At 45.1% G+C, this 20,627-nt stretch overlaps 1 protein-coding gene across 1 annotated transcript in view; it reads right to left on the bottom strand.

Moving 5' to 3' along the window:
- Positions 1 to 1,004: 1,004 nt before the first annotated feature.
- LOC135513374 (disintegrin and metalloproteinase domain-containing protein 9-like) overlaps positions 1,005 to 20,627 on the bottom strand; it is a 37,866-nt gene continuing 18,243 nt past the window's right edge. The window contains exons 11-23 of the mRNA XM_064936300.1: positions 19,999 to 20,129; positions 18,886 to 19,057; positions 15,323 to 15,412; positions 14,892 to 15,087; positions 14,400 to 14,508; positions 13,739 to 13,919; positions 13,307 to 13,396; positions 12,590 to 12,695; positions 5,751 to 5,880; positions 4,962 to 4,985; positions 3,065 to 3,155; positions 1,564 to 1,604; positions 1,005 to 1,444 (exon numbers count right to left, since the gene is read on the bottom strand). Coding sequence (XP_064792372.1) covers positions 1,345 to 1,444; positions 1,564 to 1,604; positions 3,065 to 3,155; positions 4,962 to 4,985; positions 5,751 to 5,880; positions 12,590 to 12,695; positions 13,307 to 13,396; positions 13,739 to 13,919; positions 14,400 to 14,508; positions 14,892 to 15,087; positions 15,323 to 15,412; positions 18,886 to 19,057; positions 19,999 to 20,129 — 1,461 coding nt within the window. The 3' untranslated portion in view covers positions 1,005 to 1,344. The remainder of the gene's footprint in view (positions 1,445 to 1,563; positions 1,605 to 3,064; positions 3,156 to 4,961; positions 4,986 to 5,750; positions 5,881 to 12,589; positions 12,696 to 13,306; positions 13,397 to 13,738; positions 13,920 to 14,399; positions 14,509 to 14,891; positions 15,088 to 15,322; positions 15,413 to 18,885; positions 19,058 to 19,998; positions 20,130 to 20,627) is intronic.

Raw genomic sequence — 20,627 nt, 5'->3', positions numbered from 1 at the left:
TTTTACTGAGGAGTGGTTTCCATCTGGCCCCTCTACCATAAAGGCCTGATTGGTGGAGTGCTGCAGAGATGGTTGTCCTTCTGGAAGGTTCTCCCATCTCCACAGAGGAACTCTGGAGCTCTGTCAGAGTGACCATTTGGTTCTTGGTCACCTCCCTCACCAAGTCCCTTCTCCCCTGAATGCTCAGTTTGGCCGGGCGGCCAGATCTAGGAAGAGTCTTAGTGGTTTCAAACATCTTCCATTTAAGAATTATGGAGTCCACAGTGTTCTTGGGGACCTACAATGCTACAGAAATTGTTGGGTACCCTTCCCCAGATCTGTGCCTCGACACAATCCTGTCTCGGAGCTCTACTGACAATTCCTTCAACCTCATGTCTTGGTTTTTGCTCTGACGTGCACTGTCAACTGTGGGACCTTATATAGACAGGTCTGTGCCTTCCCAAATATTTTCCAATCAATTGAATTTACTACAGGTGGACTCCAGTCAAGCTGTAGAAACATTTCAAAGACGATCAATGGAAACAGGATGCACCTGAGCTCAATATGAGTCTCATAGCAAAGGGTCTGAATACATGTATTTTTTTAGTAATGAGCAAAAACTTCTAAACCTGTTTTCGCTTTGTCATTATGGGATGTTGTGTGTAGATTGAGGATTTTTTAGTAATTATTTTAGAATAAGGCTGTAACGTAAAAGAAATGTGGAGAAAGTCAAGGGGTCTGAATACTTTCCAAATGCACTGTGTGTGGGTGTGTGTATAGGTCTGTTTGTGTTGTGTTGTATGTTATTTTCTACTGATTTCCACTGTTAGTCTACACCTGCTGTCTACAAAGTAAGTCAGAAATAATTTGATTTGACTTTTCAAACTCCGGCATGGTCTGTTTCACAAGCGTTACTAGAAATGTCGCGATGTTGCGCCTCTGGGTTTAGAAACTCTGGTAATATTCTACTGTACCTTGGAATGAAAGATTGGCCTAATAAAACAAATGGACAATAAGGCAGGAAATAATATTAAATTTTTATTATGAGTAATATTTTAAAAAAAGATTGTAAACCGCTCATAAAATAAATTGAGCCTTTCTGGAACTGAACAATATCAACAATATGTATATTTTTATTACAAAATATTTTACCTTCATTTCCATAGTAATAATGTAAAAAGCAATATCTTAAAAAGTCCCTGTCACCAAATCACGTTCCTGCAATAAAATGTTTTTTAAATTATTATTCTTTTTTAGATATCCACAAACGAACATACAAATGTGAGTAAAATACAAATATGAAATTTACAAATGCCGAATAAGGGAAGAGCCCCCATTATGTTGGAAGGGGGGTTTCTGTCAGGGTTAATGCCTGGGAGGGATGGGTTTGGGAACACCTGGGCCCTGATGGGGGAGAGGTGGCTGGGAGGCAGGAGGTTGGTTCCAATTGTTGTTTTCTCCATACCTAAGTGGCATATCAAAACTAAAATCAACATTAAAAAATAAAACATACAACTAAGGCGTTTAATGTGGACACTCTCCCCCCCCCCCCCCCCCCAATATGCTACGATAAAGCATTAATACCTGGGTCCTGAGGTAGAGGATGGTGGATATGTAGGCATTGGCTGGAAACAGATGAAGAGAGCAGAATTACTACAACATGTAAACGGATTAATAAGTCACATACTGGAAAAGGTCCTAGATCTGTTTGTGTTGTATAGCCCACTCCCATGACCAGTGGACGTGGCCTGTATTCTCAGAACCCACCACTGGGTGTACGTGGCCTGTATTCTCAGAACCCACCACTGGGTGTGCGTGGCCTGTATTCTCAGAACCCACCACTGGGTGTACGTGGCCTGTATTCTCAGACCCCACTGGGTGTGCGTGGCCTGTATTCTCAGAACCCACCACTGGGTGGACGTGGCCTGTATTCTCAGAACCCACCACTGGGTGTACGTGGCCTGTATTCTCAGAACCCACCACTGGGTGTACGTGGCCTGTATTCTCAGAACCCACCACTGGGTGGGCGTGGCCTGTATTCTCAGAACCCACCACTGGGTGGACGTGGCCTGTATTCTCAGAACCCACCACTGGGTGGACGTGGCCTGTCTTCTCATCTGACCAAAGCATTGGTTCATAATCAACGTTTTGCAATCGCCATCTCAGTCTCAGGACTTGAAATCCATTGAAATCCTGTGGTTTGAATTGAGGAGGGCAGTCCAGAAGCACAGACAAAGGATATGAAGGATCTGTATGGGTTCTATATGGAGTAATGGTCTAAGACTTACCTTTGAGAATGATGTATTAAATAATATAATTTCAATTTTTTTAATAGATACATTTTTTAAATAGATGAGTATTTGAATCATTTTTGCTAATTTTTATCAGGGGTGTCAATATCAGATCCCACTGTACATGTAGTGGAACTGTTTACCTGAGGGGGTGGGGCCTATGTTGCTGGGAGAACAGTTTACCCGAGGGGGTGGGGCCTATGTTGCTGGGTGAACAGTTTACCCGAGGGGGTGGGGCCTATGTTGCTGGGAGAACAGTTTACCCGAGGGGGTGGGGCCTATGTTGCTGGGAGAACAGTTTACCCGAGGGGGTGGGGCCTATGTTGCTGGGAGAACAGTTTACCCGAGAGGGTGGGGCCTATGTTGCTGGGAGAACAGTTTACCCGAGAGGGTGGGGCCTATGTTGCTGGGAGAACAGTTTACCCGAGGGGGTGGGGCCTATGTTGCTGGGAGAACAGTTTACCCGAGGGGGTGGGGCCTATGTTGCTGGGAGAACAGTTTACCCGAGGGGTGGTTGCTGGGAGAACCTTTATGTTGCTGGGAGAACAGTTTACCTGAGAGGGTGGGGCCTATGTTGCTGGGAGAACAGTTTACCCGAGAGGGTGGGGCCTATGTTGCTGGGAGAACAGTTTACCCGAGGGGGTGGGGCCTGTGTTGCTGGGAGAACAGTTTACCTGAGGGGGTGGGGCCTATGTTGCTGGGCGAACAGTTTACCCGAGGAGGTGGGGCCTATGTTGCTGGGAGAACAGTTTACCCAAGGGGGTGGGGCCTGTGTTGCTGGGGGAACAGTTTACCTGAGGGGGTGGGGCCTGTGTTGCTGGAGGTTGTGTAGTTGGTTGTTTCGGGGCATTGCCATTCGCTTGGCCATTTGCTGTGTTTCCTGACCTGCGTACATTAGAAATCATCATGTGAAATGCAACAGCTGTGACCCAGAGAAAGTCACCCAGTTTTACATACTATATGCTTTTAATCTCATACAATTTCTACGTCACACAACCTGTTAAACTAATCAGAGAAGTGCCACCATCTAGGTTGGTACAGTTTTGTGATGAGATGAACCCAATTTACATACACAAGAATCTTTATTGACATTTTGTTGATTTACTCATAATCTAGGTGTACATAAGCTACAGTTGAAGTTGACATACACTCGGGTTGGAGTCATTAAAACTCATTTATCAACCACTCCACAAATGTATTGTTAACAAACTATAGTTTTGGCAAGTCAGTTAGGACATCTACTTTGTGCATGAGAAAAGTCATTTTTCCAACAATTGTTTACAGACAGATTATTTCACTTATAATTCACTGTATCACAATTCCAGTGGGTCAGAAGTTTACATACACTCAGTTGACTGTGCCTTTAAACAGCTTGGAACATTCCAGAAAATGATGTCATGGCTTTAGAAGCTTCTGGCGAGTCCTATATCAACATAACCTGAAAGGCCGCTCAGCAAGGAAGAAGCCGCTGCTCCAAAACCGCCATAAAGCCAGACTACAGTTTGCAACTGCACATGGGGACAAAGATCGTACTTTTTGGAGAAATGTACTCTGGTCTGATGAAACTAAAATATAACTGTTTGGCCATAATGACCATCGTTATGTTTGGAGGAAAAAGGGGGATGCTTGCAAGCTGAAGAACACCATCCCAACAGTGAAGCACGGGGGTGGCAGCATCATGTTGTTGGGGTGGTTTGCTGCAGAAGGGACTGGTGCACTTCACAAAATAAATGGCATCATGAGGAAGGGAAATTATGTGGATATATTGAAGCAACATCTCAAGACATCAGTCAGGAAGTTAAAGCTTGGTTGCAAATGGGTCTTCCAAATGGACAATGACCCCAAACATACTTCCAAAGTTGTTACAAAATGGCTTAAGGACAAAAAAGTCAAGGTATTGGAGTGGCCATCACAAAGCCAAGACCTCAATCCCATAGAAAAATTGTGGGCAGAACTGAAAGCGTGTGCGAGCGAGGAGGCCTAAGAACCTGACTCAGTTACACCAGCTCCGTCAGGAGGAATGGGACAGAAATCCCACAACTTATTGTGGGAAGCTTGTGGAAGGCTACCCGAAATATTTGACCGAAGTTAAACAATTTAAAGGCAATGCTACCAAATACTAATTGAGTGTATGTAAACTTCTGACCCACTGGGAATGTGATGAACGAAATACAACCTGAAATAAATATTTCTCTCTACTATTATTCTGACATTTCACATTCTTAAAATAAAGTGGTGATCCTAACTGACCTAAGACAGGGAATTTTTACTCTGATTAAATGTCAGGATTTGTGAAAAACTGAGTTTAAATGTAATTTGGCTAAGGTGTATGTAAACTTCCAACTTCAACTGTAAGTGTCCATAGCTAGGTGTCCATCCAATTAGCGATAGAATTTCAGGAGGAACATTCTAGAATTAGCATGACGAAAATATGCTTTTTCCCTACCAGTGGTGTTAACACCAAATATACGTTTTGTTGATAGAAACCAGTGCGTGATGACAGAGCACACAAAATGTACTTATTCGCTCAAGTATTCATGTACCGAATAAAAATGTCAACTTCAATGTTTCCATGTTTTGTTTCCATCACAGCTGCTGTCATGATCATTTAAAAAACATGTTTATGACTTTACTCACAAACTGTGGATGGAATCGTGGTGATAGATTGTTTATATCCACGACAGTGTTTACCTAGAGCGTCTGGAGCGTGGTGATCGTGTTTACCTAGAGCGTCTGGAGCGTGGTGATAGTGTTTACCTAGAGCGTCTGGAGCGTAGTGATAGTGTTTACCTAGAGCGTGGAGATAGATAGTGTTTACCTAGAGCGTCTGGAGCGTGGTGATAGTGTTTACCTAGAGCGTCTGGAGCGTGGTGATAGTGTTTACCTAGAGCGTCTGGAGCGTGGTGATAGTGTTTACCTAGAGCGTCTGGAGCGTGGTGATAGTGTTTACCTAGAGCGTCTGGAGCGTAGTGATAGTGTTTACCTAGAGCGTCTGGTGATAGACAGTGTTTACCTAGAGCGTCTGGAGCGTGGTGATAGTGTTTACCTAGAGCGTCTAGAGCGTGGTGATAGTGTTTACCTAGAGCGTCTGTAGTGTTTACCTAGAGCGTCTGGAGCGTGGTGATAGTGTTTACCTAGAGCGTGGTGATAGACGTGTTTACCTAGAGCGTGGAGCGTGGTGATAGTGTTTACCTAGAGCGTCTGGAGCGTGCTGACAGTGTTTACCTAGAGCGTCTGGAGCGTGCTGACAGTGTTTACCTAGAGCGTAGTGATAGACAGTGTTTACCTAGAGCGTGGTGATAGTGTTTACCTAGAGCGTCTGGAGCGGTGATAGTGTTTACCTAGAGCGTCTGGAGCGTGGTGATAGTGTTTACCTAGAGCGTCTGGAGCGTGGTGATAGTGTTTACCTAGAGCGTCTGGAGAGTGGTGATAGTGTTTACCTAGAGCGTCTGGAGCGTGGTGATAGTGTTTACCTAGAGCGTGGTGGTCCTTTGAGGCATATTTACCAGGGTATCCCTTCTGAACACATAGAGCAGCACTAACACCAGCAGGACCAGGATGGGAACCACCAGGAGGAAGAAGATCAGCAGGCCGTCCCTCAGGGAATAATCTGGTAGAAGCAGATGGATAGTTATTAGTGAAGATCAGCACCTAGAGGAATAATCTGGGAACAGCAGTGGTGATAGTGTTTAACTAGAGCCGTCCCTGGGAGCGTGGTGAGCGTGGTGATAGATTAGTGTTTACCTAGGCGTGGTGAATAATCTGGGAACAGGTTTACCTCAGGTGGTGAACAGACCTGTGTTTACCTAGAGGTAGAGACAGGAAAGGTGTGCAGTGACCAGTACCTAGTCTATAATGACCTAGGCGACAGGAGCGTGGTGATAGACAGTGTTTAATGAGAGCAGGTCAGAGCGTGGTGATAGACCAGTACCTATCTAGAATGACAGGCTGGTAGAGACGTGGGAAAGGTGTGCAGTGACCAGTGTTTATCTAGAATGACAGGCAGGTAGAGACAGGAAAGGTGATAGTGACCAGTACCTATCTATAATGACAGGCTAGAGCGACAGGAAAGGTGTGGTGACCAGTACCTATCTATAATGACAGGCAGGTAGAGACAGGAAAGGTGTGAGTGACCAGTGTTTATCTATAATGACAGGCAGGTAGAGACAGGAAAGGTGTGCAGTGACCAGTACCTATCTATAATGACAGGCAGGTAGAGACAGGAAAGGTGTGCAGTGACCAGTACCGTCTATAATGACAGGCAGGTGAGACAGGAAAGGTGTTTACCAGTACCTATCTATAATGACAGGCAGGTAGATAGAGGAAAGGTGTGCAGTGACCAGAGCGTCTGGAGTGGTGATAGTACCTGTCTATAATGACAGGCAGGTAGAGACAGGAAAGGTGTGGTGACCAGTACCTATCTATAATGACAGGCAGGTAGAGACAGGAAAGGTGTGAGTGACCAGTACCTATCTATAATGACAGGCAGGTAGAGACAGGAAAGGTGTGCAGTGACCAGTACCTATCTATAATGACAGGCAGGTAGAGACAGAAAGTGTTTGACCAGTACCTATCTATAATGACAGGCAGGTAGAGACAGGAAAGGTGTGCAGTGACCAGTACCTGTCTATAATGACAGGCAGGTGATACAGGAAAGGTGTGTGACCAGTAGCTATCTATAATGACAGGCAGGTAGAGACAGGAAAGGTGTGCAGTGACCAGTACCTGTCTATAATGACAGGCAGGTAGACAGAAAGGTGTGCAGTGACCAGTACCTGGAGCTATAATGACAGGCAGTTTAGACAGAGGAAAGGTGTGCAGTGAACAGTACCTGTCTATAATGACAGGCAGGTAGACAGGAAAGGTGTGCAGTGATAGTACCTTCTATAATGACAGGCAGGTAGACACAGGAAAGGTGTGCAGTGACAGTACCTATCTATAATGACAGGCAGGTAGAGACAGGAAGTGTTTACCTAATGACAGGCAGGTAGAGACAGGAAAGGTGTTTAGTGACCTAGAGTACCTGGATCGTAATGACAGGCAGGTAGAGAGAGGAAAGGTGTGCAGTGACCAGTACCTATCTATAATGACAGGCAGGTAGACAGTGGTGTGCAGTGACAGTACCTTTAATGACAGGCAGCGAGACAGGGGGTGTGCAGTGACAGTACCTAGTCTATAATGACAGGCAGGTAGAGACAGGAAAGGTGTGCAGTGATAGTACCTATCTATAATGACAGGCAGGTAGAGACAGGAAAGGTGTGGTGACCAGTGTCTATAATGACAGGCAGGTAGAGACAGGAAAGGTGTGAGTGACCAGTACCTATCTATAATGAGAGGCAGGTAGAGACAGGAAAGGTGTGCAGTGACCAGTACCTATCTATAATGACAGGCAGGTAGACAGTGGAAAGGTGTGCAGTGACCAGTACCTGGAGCTATAATGACAGGCAGGTAGAGACAGGAAGGTGTGCAGTGACAGTACCTATCTATAATGACAGGCAGGTAGAGACAGGAAAGGTGTGCAGTGACCAGTACCTGTCTATAATGACAGGCAGGTAGAGACAGGAAAGGTGTGCAGTGACAGTGTTATACCTAGAGAAAGTGTGCAGGACAGGCAGGTAGACAGAGGAAAGGTGTGCAGTGAACAGTACCTGTGACAGGCAGGTAGACAGAGGAAAGGTGTGGTGACAGTACCTGTCTATAATGACAGGCAGGTAGACAGAGGAAAGGTGATGAACAGTGTCTATAATGACAGGCAGGTAGAGACTGGAAAGGTGTGCAGTGAACAGTACCTGTCTATAATGACAGGCAGGTGGAGACAGGAAAGGTGTGCAGTGAACAGTACCTGTCTATAATGACAGGCAGGTAGAGACAGGAAAGGTTTACCTAGAGAACAGTACCTGTCTATAATGACAGGCAGGTAGAGACAGGAAAGGTGTGCAGTGACCAGTGTCTATAATGACAGGCAGGTAGAGACAGGAAAGGTGTGCAGTGACCAGTACCTTCTATAATGACAGGCAGGTAGAGACAGGAAAGGTGTGCAGTGACCAGTACCTATCTATAATGACAGGCAGGTAGACAGGGAAAGGTGTGCAGTACCAGTACCTATCTATAATGACAGGCAGGTAGAGACAGGAAAGGTGTGCAGTGACCAGTACCTAGTCTATAATGACAGGCAGGTAGAGACAGGAAAGGTGTGCAGTGACCAGTACCTATCTATAATGACAGGCAGGTAGAGACAGGAAAGTGTTTACCTAGAGCGTCTGGAGACAGTGGACAGAAAGGTGTGCAGTGACCAGTACCTGGATCGTAATGACAGGCAGGTAGAGACAGGAAAGGTGTTTACCAGTACCTGTCTATAATGACAGGCAGGTAGAGACAGGAAAGGTGTGCAGTGATAGTACCTATCTATAATGACAGGCAGGTAGAGACAGGAAAGGTGTGAGTGACAGTACCTGTCTATAATGACAGGCAGGTAGAGACAGGAAAGGTGTGTGACCAGTACCTATCTATAATGACAGGCAGGTAGAGACAGGAAAGGTGTGCAGTGAACAGTACCTATCTATAATGACAGGCAGGTAGAGACAGGAAAGGTGTGCAGTGACCAGTACCTGTCTATAATGACAGGCAGGTAGAGACAGGAAAGGTGTGCAGTGACCAGTACCTATCTATAATGACAGGCAGGTAGAGACAGGAAAGGTGTGCAGTGACCAGTACCTGTCTATAATGACAGGCAGGTAGACAGAGGAAAGGTGTGCAGTGAACAGTACCTATCTATAATGACAGGCAGGTAGAGACAGGAAAGGTGTGCAGTGACCAGTACCTGTCTATAATGACAGGCAGGTAGAGACAGGAAAGTGTTTACCAGTAGCTATCTGGAGGCGGTAGAGACAGGAAAGGTGTGCAGGTAAGGTGTGCAGTGACCAGTACAGTGACAGGCAGGTAGACAGAGGAAAGGTGTGCAGTGAACAGTACCTATCTATAATGACAGGCAGGTAGAGACAGGAAAGGTGTGCAGTGACCAGTACCTGTCTATAATGACAGGCAGGTAGAGACAGGAAAGGTGTGCAGTGACCAGTACCTATCTATAATGACAGGCAGGTAGAGACAGGAAAGGTGTGCAGTGACCAGTACCTGTCTATAATGACAGGCAGGTAGAGACAGGAAAGGTGTGCAGTGATAGTACCTGTCTATAATGACAGGCAGGTAGACAGGGAAAGGTGTTTGACCAGTACCTGTCTATAATGACAGGCAGGTAGACAGAGGAAAGGTGTGCAGTGAACAGTACCTGTCTATAATGACAGGCAGGTAGACAGGAAAGCGTGGTGAACAGTACCTGTCTATAATGACAGGCAGGTAGAGACTGGAAAGGCGTGGTGAACAGTACCTTCTATAATGACAGGCAGGTAGAGACAGGAAAGGCGTGCTGGAACAGTACCTGTCTATAATGACAGGCAGGTAGAGACAGGAAAGCGTGCAGTGAACAGTACCTGTCTATAATGACAGGCAGGTAGAGACAGTGGTGTAGTGTTTACCTAGTATAATGACGTCTAGCGTAATGACAGGTTTACCTAGAGCGTCTGGAGTTAAGGTGTGCAGTGAACAGTGTTATAATGACAGGCAGAGCGCCTGGAAAGCGTGGTGATAGTACCTGTCTTAATGACAGGCAGGTAGAGACTGGAAAGGTGTGTGAACAGTACCTGTCTATAATGACAGGCAGGTAGAGACAGGAAAGGTGTGCAGTGAACAGTACCTGTCTATAATGACAGGCAGGTAGAGACAGGAAAGGTGTTGAACAGTACCTGTCTATAATGACAGGCAGGTAGAGACAGGAAAGGTGGTGATAGTGTCTATAATGACAGGCAGGTAGAGACAGGAAAGGTTTGCAGAGCGTACCTGTCTATAATGACAGGCAGGTAGAGCAGTTAAGGTTTGCAGAACAGTACCTGTCTATAATGACAGGCAGGTAGAGACTGGAAGGCGTGGTGAACAGTACCTGTCTATAATGACAGGCAGGTAGAGACAGGAAAGGTGTGCAGTGATAGTACCTTCTATAATGACAGGCAGGTAGAGACAGGAAAGGTGGTGACCAGTACCTATCTATAATGACAGGCAGGTAGAGACAGGAAAGGTGTGCAGTGATAGTACCTACCTATAATGACAGATGACAGGCAGGTCCAGAGGCATATTTCAGGAACAGTATCCTTCTAAACACATAGAGCACACTAACACCAGCAGGACCAGTACCTGTCTATAATGACAGGCAGGTAGAGACAGGAAAGGTGTGCAGTGACCAGTACCTATCTATAATGACAGGCAGGTAGAGACAGGAAAGGTGAGTGACCAGTACCTATCTATAATGACAGGCAGGTAGAGACAGGAAAGGTGTCAGGGAAGTACCTGTCTATAATGACAGGCAGGTAGACAGAGGAAAGGTGTGCAGTGAACAGTACCTATCTATAATGACAGGCAGGTAGAGACAGGAAAGGTGTGCAGACCAGTACCTGTCTATAATGACAGGCAGGTAGAGACAGGAAAGGTGTGCAGGGAAGTACCTATCTATAGACAGGCAGGTAGAGACAGGAAGGTGTGCAGTGAACAGTACCTGTCTATAATGACAGGCAGGTAGAGACAGGAAAGGTGAGTGAGTACCTATCTATAATGACAGGCAGGTAGAGACAGGAAAGGTGTCAGGGAAGTACCTATCTATAATGACAGGCAGGTAGAGACAGGAAAGGTGTGCAGTGACCAGTACCTCTATAATGACAGGCAGGTAGACAGGGAAAGGTCTGGGAGAAGGTGTGCCAGTACCTGTCTATAATGACAGGCAGGTAGAGACAGGAAAGGTGTGCAGTGACCAGTACCTGTCTATAATGACAGGCAGGTAGAGACAGAAAGGTGATACCAGTACCTATCTATAATGACAGGCAGGTAGAGACAGGAAAGGTGTGCAGTGACCAGTACCTATCTATAAACAGGCAGGTGAGAGACAGGAAAGGTGTGCAGTGACCAGTACCTGTCTATAATGACAGGCAGGTAGAGACAGAGAAAGGTGTGCAGTGAAGATCAGTACCTGTCTATAATGACAGGCAGGTAATCAGGGAAAGGTGTGCAGTGAACAGTACCTGTCTATAATGACAGGCAGGTAGAGACAGGAAAGGTGTGCAGTGACCAGTACCTGTCTATAATGACAGGCAGGTAGAGACAGGAAAGGTGTGCAGTGACCAGTACCTATCTATAATGACAGGCAGGTAGAGACAGGAAAGGTGTGCAGTGACCAGTACCTGTCTATAATGACAGGCAGGTAGACAGAGGAAAGGTGTGCAGTGAACAGTACCTGTCTATAATGACAGGCAGGTAGACAGAGGAAAGGTGTGCAGTGAACAGTACCTGTCTATAATGACAGGCAGAGTGAAAGTGTAGTGAACAGTACCTGTCTATAATGACAGGCAGGTCGAGACAGGAAAGGTCAGCAGTGAACAGTACCTGTCTATAATGACAGGCAGGTAGAGACAGGAAAGGCGTGATAGTGAACAGTGACCTGTCTATAATGACAGGCAGGTAGAGACAGGAAAGGTGTGCAGTGAACAGTACCTGTCTATAATGACAGGCAGGTAGAGACAGGAAAGGTAATCTGTGAACAGTACCTGTCTATAATGACAGGCAGGTAGGGGAGTTAAGGTGTGCAGTGAACAGTACCTGTCTATAATGACAGGCAGGTAGAGACAGAGAAAGGTGTGCAAAGGTCTATAATGACAGGCAGGTAGAACAGGAAAGGTGTGCAGTACCAGTACCTGTCTATAATGACAGGCAGGTAGAGACAGGAAAGGTGTGCAGAACAGTACCTGTCTATAATGACAGGCAGGTAGAGACAGGAAAGGCGTGCAGTGAACAGTACCTGTCTATAATGACAGGCAGGTAGAGACAGGAAAGGTGTGCAGTGAACAGTACCTGTCTATAATGACAGGCAGGTAGAGACAGGAAAGGTGTGCAGTGAACAGTACCTGTCTATAATGACAGGCAGGTAGAGGGAGTTAAGGTGTGCAGTGAACAGTACCTGTCTATAATGACAGGCAGGTAGAGACAGGAAAGGTGTGCAGTGAACAGTACCTGTCTATAATGACAGGCAGGTAGAGACAGGAAAGGTGTGCAGTGAACAGTACCTGTCTATAATGACAGGCAGGTAGAGGGAGTTAAGGTGTGCAGTGAACAGTACCTGTCTATAATGACAGGCAGGTAGAGACAGGAAAGGTGTGCAGTGAACAGTACCCCTCTATAATGACAGGCAGGTAGACAGAGGAAAGGTGTGCAGTGAAGATTACCTATCTGTGCAGGCCCGCTGTCCACACTGCCCCCTCTCCCTGACTTGGCACAGTGAGGAGGTCCCCAGCCGTCATTACAGTGGCAGTGGCCCTGGTTGTTACACACCTGGGGGAGATATACCAATCAATTAACTAATCAACCAGCCAATACACTGGTCTCTCTCCCAAGTAGAGCCAATCAATTAACTCATCAACCAGCCAATACAATAGACACTGGTCTCTCTCCCAAGTAGAGCCAATCAATTAACTCATCAACCAGCCAATACACTAGACACTGGTCTCTCTCCCAAGTAGAGCCAATCAATTAACTAATCAACCAGCCAATACAATAGACACAAGCCTCTCTCCCAAGTAGAGCCAATCAATTAACTCATCAACCAGCCAATACACTAGACACTGGTCTCTCTCCCAAGTAGAGCCAATCAATTAACTAATCAACCAGCCAATACAATAGACACAGGTCTATCCCAAGTAGAGCCAATCAATTAACTAATCAACCAGCCAATACAATAGACACTGGTCTATCCCAAGTAGAGCCAATCAATTAACTAATCAACCAGCCAATACAATAGACACTGGTCTCTCTCCCAAGTAGAGCCAATCAGATGGCCTGTAAAACGTGATGTACCCAACCCCTTCCAGAGGGTGAGATCTCTCCCCAGAAGAGCCAATCAGATGGCCTGTACGCGATGTATGTAGAATGAGACCTTGTCTTACCCCCCGGCTGTTACATGTGTTGCTGGCGTCACAGTGGAGGTCAACAGGCAGTAGAGCTGAGGCATTCACACACTGGAAGTCAAGGCAGGCCTGGAAGAAGAAGAGAGGAGTCCTGGATATCATCTCTGGATTCAAACAAACCTCCACTAGCAATGACTACAAGGCATTATGGTTGTCCTGCCGCCTCAATACACACCACCCGCCCTGTGGAAGAAATGGCTCAGCACACACACCACCCGCCCTGTGGAAGAAATGGCTCAGCACACACACCACCCGCCCTGTGGAAGACATGGCTCAGCACACACACCACCCGCCCTGTGGAAGAAATGGCTCAACACACACACCACCCGCCCTGTGGAGGAAGTGACATCATCTTAGAAAGACACAAAGGGACAAAGTTGAAGACACTGAAACCAAAAATGCTAATCTTACCTTCCCCTTGGTGCAGGGGCTGCCCTGGTTGACATAGGCAGGGTCCAGAACATCAGAGCCCAGGTTAAAGTCTGCGTTGACACACGAAGAACCATCGATGATCTGGTTACTGACGGAGCCTCCAGGAGGAGGGTTGTTGGTGTTTACGTTAGTGCACTGTACCTTCCCACACATGGCATTACTGCAGGAACACAGTGGAGACAGGGAGGGAGTCAGTAGTGGCTCCACACTCCGCCCCGGGGGTCCGGGCCCCACACTCCGCCCCGGGGGGCCGGGCCCCACACTCCGCCCCGGGGGGCCGGGCCCCACACTCCGCCCCGGGGGGCCGGGCCCCACACTCCGCCCCGGGGGCAAGAATGTAAATGTCAAAATTACAATCATGTGTTAAACAAAAAAAAGTGTTAAACAATTCAAAATATATTTTACAGAGCCACCCTTTGCCTTGACATTCTCTCAACCTACCAACACTTTTTTTGGTTACTACATGATTCCATATGTGTTATAACATAGTTTTGATGTCTTCACTACAATGTACAATGTAGAAAATATTAAAAATGAAGAAAAACCCTAGAATGAGTAGGTGTTCTAAAACTTAACAGTAATTAAACATTTCTCATTATGAATTATTGTCAATTATGAATGGCGAATTCAGATCACTTACGCCAAACTACATTTCACATAGGTTCCTGACGACGTCATTCCACAGTTCCCAAACGCATCCCCCTTTAGATTCGCCGTCTGGAAGCAGATGTCTGCTGCTTTGCTTGCACCTGGGAAGAAACATAAATCAAAACATTTAAAATTTCAGACTTAAGAAATAAAAGAAGGAAAATATTAACTGTCAGACACAAGGTCACAGTTACTTTCTTGATTCAAATATATAAAATAAAAATCAAATATATAAAATAAAAAGTATACAATTAAAATATATAAAATTAAAAGAAAATATATAAAATTAAAAGAAAATATAGAAAATTAAAATCAAATATAGAAAATAAAAAATATAAAATAAAAATACAATAAAATATATAAAATTAAAATCAAATGTATAAAATTTAAATAAAATCAAATGTATAAAATAAAAATAAAATATATAAAATAAAATATATAAAATAAAAATAAAATCATATATATAAATATGTTTATTTTGTACCCGTTTCAAAAAGATGTTTGCATTGGTAGTCGTAGGTCTGGCAGCGGCCCTCATAACAGTACGCCGCGTCGTTCTCACAGAGAAGCCCATCCATGAAATAGAAGTCTGATGGACAGAAGGATGTGGAGCCGTTGCAGTATTCTGGGAGGTCGCATGAGTTGACAGATCCCCTGCACGGTGTCCCTGACACACTGATCTGAAAAATTGGAGAGAAATTAGGCCGGAGAAACATTCATTTTCAAAATCGGTTTTCATCATTAAAATCAAAAGTTGACACCTCCCAAGTTGAAACCTCTGACGAAATAGCTCAACACAATCCTAGGCCCTCCCCCACCAACAAACTGCTTTAATTGAAAATCATTGATTTGCTGTCCGGTTTGGGGAGCGCCCTAATCCATACGGTTTTGAAGACCGACAGCAGCTGGACTAACCTTGCAGTCCTTGCAGCAGCCTCCCTGAGCGCAGGCCGATCCCCAGGTCAACTTACAGGTGGCTGCGTCACAGCATTTATTGGTACATTCCTGCAATATCGGCAAGATTAGTAAACTTATGCATGTCAAAAACTAAATTCTGAACCTATACACATCCATGGATAACTGACCAAATTATAAAATACATGCATTGTAATTTTGAATCAACCATGACAAGCTACCTGACATTTTTTATAGAAAATGGCTGAGGATAATATTGAACGATATTGCCACTCCTATTTTCCATCTAAGCCTTACAGGAAGGTGCCCCCAGGCCTGGAGAGAAGCAAAAGTCAAACCGCTACCCAAGAATAGCAAAGCCCCATTTACTGGATCAAACAGCCAACCAATCAGCCTGTTACCAACCCTTAAACTTTTGTGGATATTGTTTTTAGCAGATACAATGCTAGTTCACTGTAAACAAGTTAACATTTTCAGCACAAATATAAGGAAGGTCATTCAACAAGCATAGCACTAACACAAATGACTGATTGGCTGAGAGAAATTGAAAATTAACAGATTTTGGGGGATGTTTTTTTTTTAGACTTCAGTCCAGCTTCTGACATTATCGGTCATAATCTGCTGTTGGAAAAACATATGTGTTATGGCCTTACACCACTTGCTATATTGTGGATAAAGAGTTACCTGTCTTACAGAACACACAGGGTGTTCTTTAACGGAAGCCAACATAATCCTGGTAGAGTGAGGCATTCCCCAGGGCAGCTGTCTAGGCCCCTTGCTTTGTTCAATCTTTACTAATGAGCTGCCATTGGCTCTGAGAAAATGCTGTGTTCGTCTATGTATGCTGAGGACTCATTATTATACACGTCAGCGATCACAGCAAGTGAAATCACTGCAATAAGAGCTGCAGTCAGTTTAAGAATGGGTGGCAATATAAATAAGCTGATAGTATTTGGGACAAATCATTCACTAAACCCTAAACCTCACCTAAATCTTGCAATGAATGTGGAAATTGAGCAAGTTGAGGTGACTAAACTGCTTGGAGTAACACTAGATTGTGAACAGTCATGGTCAAAACATATTGATATGATGGGTTAAAGTCTGTCCATAATCAAGCACTGCTCTGTCTTAACAGCACTTGCAGGCCTGAGTTTTGTGGCACCTGGACTACTGTCCAGTCGTGTTGTCACGTGCCACAAAAGAAGGACATGGGAAATGACTTGGATGTACACGGAGAGCTAACATCAATAATATGCCCTGGTTCAATGTAGAGGAGAGATTGACTTCATCACTACTTCTTGTAAGAAGCACTGACATGTTGTCCGTTTGAACTACTGGCACACGGCTCAGACACCCATTCATACCCCACAAGACATGCCACCAGAGGTCTCTTCACAGTCTCCAAGTCCAGAACAGACTATGGGAGGTGCACAGTACTACATAGAGCCATGACCACATGGAACTCTATTCCACAGTCCTACATAGAGCCATGACCACATGGAACTCTATTCCACAGTACCACATAGAGCCATGACCACATGGAACTCTATTCCACAGTACTACATAGAGCCATGACTACATGGAACTCTATTCCACAGTACTACATAGAGCCATGACTACATGGAACTCTATTCCACAGTACTACATAGAGCCATGACTACATGGAACTCTATTCCACAGTACTACATAGAGCCATGACTACATGGAACTCTATTCCACAGTACTACATAGAGCCATGACCACATGGAACTCTCCATTCCACAGTGACTACATAACTCTATTCCACAGTACATAGAGCCATGACTACATGGAACTCTATTCCACAGTACTACATAGAGCCACGACCACATGGAACTCTATTCCACAGTACTACATAGAGCCATGACTACATGGAACTCTATTCCACAGTACTACATAGAGCTATGACTACATGGAACTCTATTCCACAGTCCTACATAGAGCCATGACCACATGGAACTCTATTCCACATCAGGTAACTGATGCAGCAGTAAAATCAGATTTGTTTTTAAACAGGCAAAAATACACCTTATGAAACAGTGGGACTGGGAGGACACACACACTATGTACTGTAAAGTATGGACCTTAGAGAACACACATAATGTGTTGTGAAATCTGTTGGAATGTAAATGTTTAATTATATTTAACTGCCTTAATGTTGTTGGACCTCAGGTACAGTAGCTGCTGCCTTGGCAGGAACTAATGGGGATCCATAATAAACCCCAGGAAGAGTAGCTGCTGCCTTGGCAGGAACTAATAGGGATCCATAATAAACCCCAGGAAGAGTAGCTGCTGCCTCGGCAGGAACTAATGGGGATCCATAATAAACCCCAGGAAGAGTAGCTGCTGCCTTGGCAGGAACTAATGGGGATCCATAATAAACCCCAGGAAGAGTAGCTGCTACCTTGGCAGGAACTAATGGGGATCCACAATAAACCCCAGGAAGAGTAGCTGCTGCCTCGGCAGGAACTAATGGGGTTCCATAATAAACCCCAGTGAGAGTAGCTGCTGCCCTGGCAGGAACTAATGGGGATCCATAACAAACCCCAGGAAGAGTAGCTGCTGCCTTGGCAGGAACTAATGGGGATCCATAATAAACCCCAGGAAGAGTAGCTGCTGCCTTGGCAGGAACTAATGGGGATCCATAATAAACCCCAGGAAGAGTAGCTGCTGCCTTGGCAGGAACTAATAGGGATCCTTAATGAATCCAAAATACAACACTCAGTCAAAGCTCCCATTTACACAAAGTAACATTAGAAATATTATATATATTAGAAAAATCATTCTGAATCAATTATACATCATCAATCAATGAGTGAGTGAATCAACGAATCAAGCATAATAGAAAGCCATTCAATGTGAGTGAATCAACGAATCAAGCGTAACAGAAAGCCATTCAATGTTTGAATGAATCAACGAATCAAGCATAACAGAAAGCCATTCAATAGGTAACTTTGTCCCACTAGTATCATGGGTGAGGCACCATGTCGACAGGACAGACAGGAAGACAGGTAAGGACAGACAGGAAGACAGGTAAGGACAGACAGGAAGACAGGTAAGGACAGAGAGGAAGACAGGTGAGTGAGACAGTACCTGGGGTGTTCCACAGTCACAGTCCTCTCCTTCCTCTAACATGCCGTTGAGGCACCCAGGACAGACAGGAAGACAGGTAAGGACAGACAGGAAGACAGGTAAGGACAGACAGGAAGACAGGTAAGGACAGACAGGAAGACAGGTGAGTGAGACAGTACCTGGGGTGTTCCACAGTCACAGTCCTCTCCTTCCTCTAACATGCCGTTGAGGCACCCAGGACAGACAGGAAGACAGGTAAGGACAGACAGGAAGACAGGTAAGGACAGACAGGAAGACAGGTAAGGACAGACAGGAAGACAGGTGAGTGAGACAGTACCTGGGGTGTTCCACAGTCACAGTCCTCTCCTTCCTCTAACATGCCGTTGAGGCACCCAGGACAGACAGGAAGACAGGTAAGGACAGACAGGAAGACAGGTAAGGACAGACAGGAAGACAGGTGAGTGAGACAGTACCTGGGGTGTTCCACAGTCACAGTCCTCTCCTTCCTCTAACATGCCGTTGCCACATTTAGCCACAGAGACGATGTTGGACTGGGAGGGCTGGTTCAACAGACACACCCCTCCTCCACGCAGGACCAGGCGCTCAAAGTCAGAGGCACTACAGTCACTGAAGAGGGTGGATCCACTAGGGAGGGGAAGACAGACGCCGCTGTACATGAATACCGATGGAATCAATCAGTCACACGACTTCATTTCTATGAGACATACAGTGGGGCATAAAAGTATCTAGTCAGCCACCAATTGTGCAAGTTCTCCCACTTAAAAAGATGAGAGAGGCCTGTAATTTTCATCATAGGTACACTTCATCTATGACAGACAAAATGAGATTTTTTTTCTTCCAGAAAATGACATTGTTGGATTTTTAATGAATTTATTTGCAAATGGTGGTGAGCTTCACACCACTCCAGCCGACGCTTGGCGTTGCACATGGTGATCTTAGGCTTGTGTGCGGCTGCTCGGCCACGGAAACACATTTCATGAAGCTCTTGATGAACACATCTTGTGCTGACGTTGTGCCGACGTTGTGCCGTTGTCGCCCCTAGACGTTTCCACAGTAAGGTCATTCTACTGCCAATGTTTGTCTATGGAGATTACATGGCAGTGTGCTAGATTTTATACACTTGTCAGCAATGGGTGTGGGCCCGAATGAACCAGATCCACTCATTTGAAGAGGTGTCCACATACTTTTGTATATATAGTGGGGCGGCAGGGTAGCCTCGTGGTTAGAGCGTTGGACTAGTAACCGGAAGGTTGAAAGATCAAACCCCCGAGCTGACAAGGTACAAATCTGTCATTCTGAACAGGCCCACTGTTCCTAGGCCGTCATTGAAAATAAGAATTTGTTCTTAACTGATTTGCCGAGTTAAATAAAGGTAAAATAAAAAATAAATAAATAAACTCAGCAGATGTGTAAATAATGTCAGCCTTACATAATAATATAGTTCAACAAACAGGTTGAAGAGCAGATGGCCTCTGAAAAAGACAACGCTCAGGAAAAGGGTCAAAATGAAAAGCAGAACGTTGCTTTAGGTTTTTTGTGGCGGTCGAGGCCAGTACGTTACTTACCTTGCCGAGGCAGCCATGATACAGCTCCCTCCATTACAGCTACAGCGGCCGGTGTCGTGATTCATGCCCAGGTTATGGCCCATCTCGTGGGCCACGACAGTAGAGACGTAGCCCAGATTGTCCCCACTATACTGTGGAGATAGAAGACCACATGCTGTTCAGATGTGGAATGGTTAAAATATATATATATATATATATATATATATATATATATATATATATATATATATATATATGTTTTAGGAGAAAATGATAATTGATTTAAACCAAAAGCACAAAAGGAGTTGAAAAAACCATCTGAATACTATAAAATGTTAGCAGGAGCCTTTGGAACATGGAATTACACACGGTACATTACGACACGAAGAAGAATCTGTGGAATGACACAAAGACACTGTGCTTCGTCATCGTGGACTGGTTTTACCTGTTTACATTTGCATAGCAGATTAACTCCTGTGTTATTAATGACATGAGCCCCAAATGGCACCCTATTCCCTATATAGTGCACTACTTTAGACCAGAGCCCTATAGAACCCTATTCCCTATATAGTGCACTACTTTAGACCAGAGCCCTATAGAACCCTATTTCCTATATAGTGCACTACTTTAGACCAGAGCCCTATAGAACC

This window comes from Oncorhynchus masou, chromosome 24 (assembly GCF_036934945.1).
Source record: "Oncorhynchus masou masou isolate Uvic2021 chromosome 24, UVic_Omas_1.1, whole genome shotgun sequence".
Taxonomy (NCBI): Eukaryota; Metazoa; Chordata; class Actinopteri; order Salmoniformes; family Salmonidae; genus Oncorhynchus; species Oncorhynchus masou.
This window is presented reverse-complemented; position numbering and strand designations above follow the sequence as displayed.